The sequence below is a fragment of the Pantherophis guttatus genome, chromosome 2, assembly GCF_059756535.1.
Source record: "Pantherophis guttatus breed Tessera chromosome 2, ASM5975653v1, whole genome shotgun sequence".
NCBI lineage: Eukaryota > Metazoa > Chordata > Lepidosauria > Squamata > Colubridae > Pantherophis > Pantherophis guttatus.
In genome coordinates, this window is record NC_142064.1 from 284,773,610 (window position 1) to 284,781,308 (window position 7,699).

General features: G+C 40.0%; 1 protein-coding gene across 1 annotated transcript in view; it reads right to left on the reverse strand.

Annotated features, from left to right (window-relative positions):
• LOC132709455 (vomeronasal type-2 receptor 26-like) overlaps positions 1-3,670 on the reverse strand; it is a 31,295-nt gene extending 27,625 nt beyond the window's left edge. Inside the window, exons 1-4 of the mRNA XM_087885365.1 lie at positions 3,518-3,670; positions 1,793-2,032; positions 715-1,110; positions 304-522 (exon numbers count right to left, since the gene is read on the reverse strand). Coding sequence (XP_087741491.1) covers positions 304-522; positions 715-1,110; positions 1,793-2,032; positions 3,518-3,670 — 1,008 coding nt within the window. The remainder of the gene's footprint in view (positions 1-303; positions 523-714; positions 1,111-1,792; positions 2,033-3,517) is intronic.
• Between the last annotated feature and the right edge of the window lie 4,029 nt (positions 3,671-7,699).

Below are 7,699 nucleotides of genomic sequence, written 5' to 3' on the forward strand. Positions count from 1 at the left end.
TAGCACAGTAATGCAGGAAACAGAAACAGAAACTTCATATACAGATTACTCCATTCCTCCACCCTTCCTCTCACCAAAATGCCAGCATCCCTGTAGAAATATCTGGGACCTGACACCTTCTGTTCTTCTTTCCTCTCATAATGAAGTTAATACATTGCAACAATCAGGAAAGGAGTGAAGGGAATGAAAGAGGGACAGGACTGGAAAGTTGGGATTCATTTTATTTTTCGTATTCAAAATAAATCAATTTTTCAAAAGTAACTGCCCAATCCTTACACTTCTGGAATTGATTCTGAGACATACCTGCCATGGCTTTGGTGTTTCCATGTCTTCACCCCCTTTGATCCTTGTCTTCTTAGAACTGAGTGTAGAAGCTGCATGGATGGCTCGTGCCACAGCCCAGATCATGTTATAAGTTAAATAGCCATCCAGAGACTGGATCGCATCGATGTTCTCCTGGGACAGAGCCTCCAGTTCTCTTGTCTCCCTGCAACGTCTCCAGACTTTCACAGAAAAGGTATCCTTGGGGTATGAACACATAAAGGATTTTTCTGCTATGTTTTTGATGAAATAGTAAAAATCCACAGGCAAAAGAGACTTTGCCATTTGGTTTCCCTTAATAAGAAAGGAAAAAATGCTGTGGATGTATTGAAAGGGAAAAGTCAAACCCATAAAATAGATGGTGAGGTCCCAACAAATTGTTGTAATCATCACCTTTCCTATAACAGGTTGCTCAAAGGATTTAAATACTAATCGTAGAATGCTAACACCCCCAGTGATCATATCTTTATCTGCAGCGTAAAGAAAAATGTTCACTTGTCTCCAACTACGATACGGATTCCGATCTATGAACTTCTTACGGTAGGAAGTAGAAAAGGTTTCTGCTATAACTGGACAAATATCATTCCTGATCAGCATGGAAGTCATTGTCCTCATGAAATTCTGGCCATTGTCAGTGTCTGGTGCCATCAGACCAACCAAGGTCCACCGAAAATGTAAGAGGAGCTTGACTATCCCTGGATACTGGAATCCTTCAGCGGGAAGCATTGGGTGGAAGAAAGGAAACCTAATTTTATCACTCAGCATCTGGGCTGCAAAATTGTAACTGACCTGAAAAGGAATGAAAAGATGGTGGAACAGAATGGAATGGAATGGAAATGGAATGGAATAGAATAACAGAGTTGGAAGGGACTTTGGACATCTTCTAGTTCAACCCCTTGCTTAGGCAGGAAACTCTATACCATTTCAGACAAATGGTTATCTAATCTCTTCTTAAAAAGTTCCAGTGTTGGAGCATTCACAGCTTCTGGAGGCAAGTTGTTCCACTGATTGATTGTTCAAACTGTTAGGAAATTTCTCCTTAGTTGTAGGCTGCTTCTCTCCTTGATTAGTTTCCATCCGTTGCTTCTTGCTCTGTCTTCAGGTGCTTTGAAGAATAGTTTGACTCCCTCTTCTTTGTGGCAACCCCTGAGATATTGGAACACTGCTATTATGTCTCCCCTAGTCCTTCTTTTCATTAAACTAGACATGCCCAGTTCCTCCAACCATTCTTCATATGTTTTAGCGTCCAGTCCCCTAATCATCTTTGTTGCTTTTCTCCACACTGTTTTTAGAGTCACATCGTGGTGACCAAAACTGGATGCAGTATTCCAAGTGTGGCCATACCAAGTATTTTAAACTTTACACGCAAAATTAAATGCATATTCTTCTTGTAATAAAACTCCTCTTAATTTACAACTGAGGATCTCTGATTGAATATTGCGAGAAAACTGTCTCCCAAACAAAGACACACCTGTGGGATTTTATAGGTTCTCAACATGGTTGAAATCTGGATGGAGATGTCAGTATCAGCCCCTTCAAGAACAGCCAGTGCGTTTCTCTGCCTTCCACAGTTGTAGTTGGGAATCTTGGTCTCCCCGTCTGAAAGTAGCCCCAGCAAAGCATCTGCAGTCCTTCCTGCATGGTAATAGTTTTCATAAATACTGTAGCCCAAGGTGATGTTGGGTAAGACATGGAAATCCTGGTTGATCTTCTGGATGGCAAGAAGGAAGAAGAGGATTTTCCAATCTTCAGTCACTAATTTTCTACAGGTATAAATGTACGTAATCAATTAAAGAAATATTTTATTTAATCATTTATGTATGTATTATATATATATATATATATATTCTTACTTCTTCGTAGGGTTTATGTGTGTTTTTCTTCTAGCCAGGTTTTCCCTACGTAGCCAAGGGTTTTTTTTTTTTTTTTTTTTGTAGCTCCAGCTCAGTAGAATCTCATCTACTCGGTTCTGGGCTTTTTTCCTTTCTAACACCTAGCAAGCTCTAACTGCTAGGTGGGAGACCTAAGTAGATCCATAGAGGATATGGGTGTGGCCTACTGATGACAGCTAATGAGCTAGAAATGGATCTATTCCAGCAACTGTTCCATGTAATGTACATCGGGTGGGAATTATCCCTATAAATCTCAATTATTTGAAAGGACTGTTTTGCTTATGCTGGTATTCAGTGCTGCATACACTCTTGAGGTTGCTAGCATGCTTGCGCTTCTACTGAAATGTTGGACTGACTTTAGACATTCTTCCTGTTTCTCTTCTCATTAATAGAAATAGCAATAGCACTTAGACTTATATACCAGTATATAGACTTATATGCTTTACAGTCCTCCCTAAATGGTTCATAGAGTCAGCCTCTTGCCCCCAACAAGCTGGGTCTTCATTTTACCAACTTCAGAAGGGTGGAAGGCTGAGTCAACCTTGGGCCGGTGAGACTCAAACTGCCAAAATGCTGGTAGCCAGCAGTCAGCAGAAGTAGCCTACAGTACTGCATTCTAAGCACTGGGCCACCATGGCTCATAACCTTCTCAAATACTTCACAGTAATTCAACCTAATCTCCCAATTTAATAGAGATTCATTAATGGCAAAGTTGGAAAGGACCATTGGCACGCTATCAACAAAACTAACAAGTTACCAAATTCTGGAAATGTTTAAAGTCCCTTATCAAACATTTCTTGAGAGGAGATTTAACTGACCTCATTTACAAAGTAAGAAAGAAAATTTAGGGTCATCCCTACTTGATGTCCGTATTTGAGAATCAGCAGCGGGGTACAAAATGGATAACCAGCTTTGAAAGGGGACAGAAGTAGAGAAATTGTAGCTGATCAAGGAGACAATGCCTGGAAGGAGAAGACGGACAGAACCTTACAAATTACCAATAAAGAAGAATATTTGTAGCTCGGGGTTGAAATGAGGAGTCTTTAGTGCCCTCTGAGCTTGGTTGTTTTCTTGCAGATGTTTCATTACCCAAACTAGGACTAGTAGATAGTACTAGTGCTAGTACTATCACTGATGATGTTGTCTAGTTTGGGTAATGAAATATCTGTAGGAAAACAACCAAGGACCCCTCACCTTAGAAATTATTCAGAAAAGAAGTAGCTGTAATTCAGGGCACAAAAATGAACCTACATGTGTGCTTGGGATGAAGGAGTTGTGATGAAGCTTAGTGGTCGAAGAAAAACCTTAACTGCAGAGACTATGGCACCAATGAGAACTTCTCCTGGCCTGTAATGGTTCTCTGACTCCAACTTTGCCTTCTTTGGACTCAGGAGGTTTTTGGGATCGAGCCTCCCATGGACTTCCTGGGGCCTCTGAAGCAGGATGAGAAGTAACATGACTAGCAGTGCTGATGGAGCCTCCAGTTCTGTGTTTATTTTGAACAAAGAAGAATAAGAAGAGGTGGAAGAAAGCAAAGCCCTTTTCCAAGACAGAAGTTTCAGGGACTTTCCTCATCCAGAGCCCAGCTGAGTCTTGAAAGCTGAAAGGCAGTTTAAACAAAGCTTCTGTCTGCCCTAAAAGCCTTCCCAGGTTCTCTCTGTCTCCAGACTCATTTACTCAAGACTTTCCAGTGCCATGACATCATCCCACAAACCCTAATGGGATATTGAAGAGAAAGCCTGTTATTGATGTCTTTGCGGCAAGAATTCTGACAGTCTGCAGAAATACCTCTAGGGACTAGTGGCAAGACAACAAGGAAATCATTATGATTTGAATAATGGCAAGGAGGGGAGACATCACTTCTCTGCATTCTGAATGAGCCAACAGGCAGATGCTCTCTAAGGAAAGTTGCAGACTTTTAAGAGGAGCTAATAAATAAATCTTCCGGCCAAAGTTATCTCAGAAAATGTTACTGCTTCTATCCATTTGGTCCTCTTTCTCCTGATTGTGTTGCGGGTTTACTGCAAGGTCTCTATAGTTCAATATGTTGTTTTCATTATAACAGAATAAGAGAATTGAGATCTTGGAAGTCTTCAGGTCCAACCTCCCACTTGGGCAGGAAATCCTATACCTGTGATGGTGAACCTATGGAACGCATGCCAGAGGTGGCATGCAGAACTCTCTCTGTGGGCACGCCTGCCATCGCCAGCTGCTCTTCTGGTTTTCGGCACACATATGTGCGATGGCCAGCTGGTCTTCACAGGTGCTGGAGCACCAGAAAATGGCCTAAAATTGGCCTGAAAAATGGCCAAAAAACAGACAATTTTTCAGGCCTTTTTAAAAAAAATTTTAAAATTTGATTTATATGCCGCCCTTCTCCGGAGACTCAGGGCGGCTTACAATGCGTTAAGCAATAGCCTTCATACTTTTGTATATTTATACAAAGTCAGTTTATTGCCTTTACAAACTGGGTCCTTGTCACTGCGTTATTTTATTTGCCAGCTGAACTCATCATTTCTGGACTGTCAGACTCTCCGTAGCTTGCCAATTTCTTATCAGTAAGATACGTGTTTCCGTATCCACCCACATTCCTTCACACACTTTTTCTTTTGTTCTCTTGCCAGAGGTCCGGCTGGACCGGCAGGAGATCTCGCTTGCCAAAATGTAACAATTTATCTTTCTTAGTTAGTGAGGTGTTTTATTTTCTTTATAACAAATAAATGAGTTTTATTAGAAACTTTTCCTCGTGTTTCTTTTTCAGAATATTGCAAACTTGGAGAGACCACGATCCATCCTCTAATTAACCAGGGTGATTAGTCCCAGAGCCAAACATGGGATTAATAAATGCCCTGACAGTCCTCAATTTACCTACCTTAGAAAGGATGGAAGGCTGAGTCAACCTTGAGCCTGGTGAGATTGGAACTTACAGTAATTGCAGGCAGCTGAATGTTAATAACAGGCTATTAGTCTGCTGTGCCACCAGGCTCTTTTGGGGCCTTTTAGGGGTCTTTTTCGGGCGTTTTTGGCCAAAACGGCCAAAAAAAAAAACAGCCAAAAAACAGGCAGAAAAAATAGGAAAACCAGCTGGTTGGCATGCATGCATGTGCCGGAAACCCGAAGACCATCTGGCCAGTGCAAGCATGCACATCGGACAGCTAGTTTTCCAGTTTCCGGCACTCCAACATGCGTACATGCAGAGGCATGCACACGCGTTTCGGTTTGGGCACTTGGTGCCCAAAAGTTTCGCCATCACTGCCCTATACCATTTCAGACAAATGGCTGTCTAACCTCTTCTTAAAAAAATCTCCAATGTTGGAGCACCCACAATTTCTGGAGGCAAGTCAGTCCATTGATTAATTGTTCTGTCAGGAAATTATTAGTTATCATTTATATGTTCCTCATCTCACCAATAAGTTGATTCTGGGTGACTGAAAAACAGTAAAAAAAATAACTATAAAAACATTTTTTTAAAAAAAAAAAAAGCTATATAAAAATGAAAACTAACCAGACAGTGTCAACCCTGAAGCTGACCTGGCTGTAGCTTTTTCTTTTCATGTAACTTTGAATGTTCACTAAGGGAATGCTTGTAACCTAGGGATTACCTGTACCATCAACAGGATTCTTTATGTGAGCTTTGAAAATGTTATTGAAATAAATCACACAAGGCTTTTGGATTATGCATGAGAATGGACACTGTTGTCAGGGTTCCAAGTAATAGTCCCATAGCAAGGAAAACTCTGAGGCAGATGAATTCCTCAAAGAATAGCTTTATTGGATATAGCATATTGGCACAAATCTGGTGAAAACCAACTCTGAAGGTTTCCACGGTTTTAACCTTATTAAAAGATAAAGTTTTCCCAGAACTCCAAACAATCAGTCACATAGTCCATTCAAGATGCTTTCTGGCTGTCTGGTAACCTCACTCCTCCTTCCACAGTCCAGGTGTAAAAATGTCCTTAGTTCTCAAGAGAAAGTATTTTATTTTGGCTACACAACCCCCACTATCTCTAATCCCCCCTCCCTTTTTTCAGCTGGAGGAAAATAATTCAATATCCAGGGAATTGACTTCTGCTACTTCATGGTATCTTCTCTCCAGAGACCGCCAACAAAGGTTACCCAGAGGAATTAAGTTTGATTAAACTCTACGTTAATGACACAACTCTAATCCTTCCTGTCTTCTCGTGCTTTTCTTTTCTCATTAATCCTAAATTGGAGCTGATTTTGAAATTCTTTGTGCCTGAAGTGAAATTTCATTTTTCAGCTGTTCTAGAAATATCAATTTTTGGACAAAAGACAACCAAGAGTCCAGGAATTGACAGCCTACCGCACAGAATTTGGACACATGGTCAAGAACTGCCCTTCTAAGACTCCCAACATTTACACTGGTCTACTAATTTAGACATTTTGTCAAAGAATGAAATATGATTGGATTGGCATGATCTGTTTTTAACAAACCATGCTGGCTACTAGTTATAACTTTATTTGTTTCTAGATGTTTGTTCATAGATCTATTTTTTGATATATTTTTCCAGTTTCTTCCCAGGTATTCATGTTAGGCTGACAGGTCTGTGGTTTCCAAAGTCTGTCCCCCCCCCTTTTATTTTTTTCCAAGATGGGAACTTCATCAGCTCTTTTCCAATTCTCTGGTAGTTCCCCGGTGCTCCAGGATTTTTGAAAAATATGATACAATGTTTGTGACATAACATCTGCCAGCTCCTTTAGAACTCTGAGATGTAAACCATCAAGTCCCAGTGATTTATATTCGTCAACATCAGATAGATGTTCTCTGCACAATTTCTTGCTTATTTTAATTTTTATTTCTAGGCTGTCTTTTACAGTTAGCTTTTTCATAGGTTGGGCTACAGTTTCTTTTTGTATGAAGACTGATGCAAAGAATAGGTTAAGCAACTCTGATTTCTCTTTACAGCCTGTTCCTTCCTTGCCATCATCTCTCTTTAGTGGACTTACTGTTTCCTGACTTCTTTTCTTGTTATTTATATGTTGAAAAAAACCTTTTTAAAATTATCTTTGACTTTTGTTGTAAGTCTTTGTTCATTCTGAACCTTTGCTTTTCTGACTTCATCTTTGCAGATTCTGGCTACCTGTTGATATTCTGCCTTAGTTGTGTGTCCCTCTTTCCATTTTTGTACTTATCCTTTTTGTCTTTCAGTTTATCAGAGAGATCTTTATACAACCACACTGGTTTCTTCTTGGAATTCTTGTTTATCTTTTTTAGTGGTTTTGTGTTAGACTGGGCTTTTATAACCATATTTTTCTCTGTTTCCCATGCTTCTTACATCCCCCCCCCACCATTTAGGATTTTTGTCCATGAAATTTTTCTCAGGGTCTCTCTGAGTTTGTTAAAATCAGCTCTTTTAAAGTTTAAGATGCTGGTTGGATTATATTGTATTGCTTGTGTTTGCATTATATTGAATTCTAGAATGACTAAATGAAGAATGAATGCATGATGCTCCTATAGAGAATCC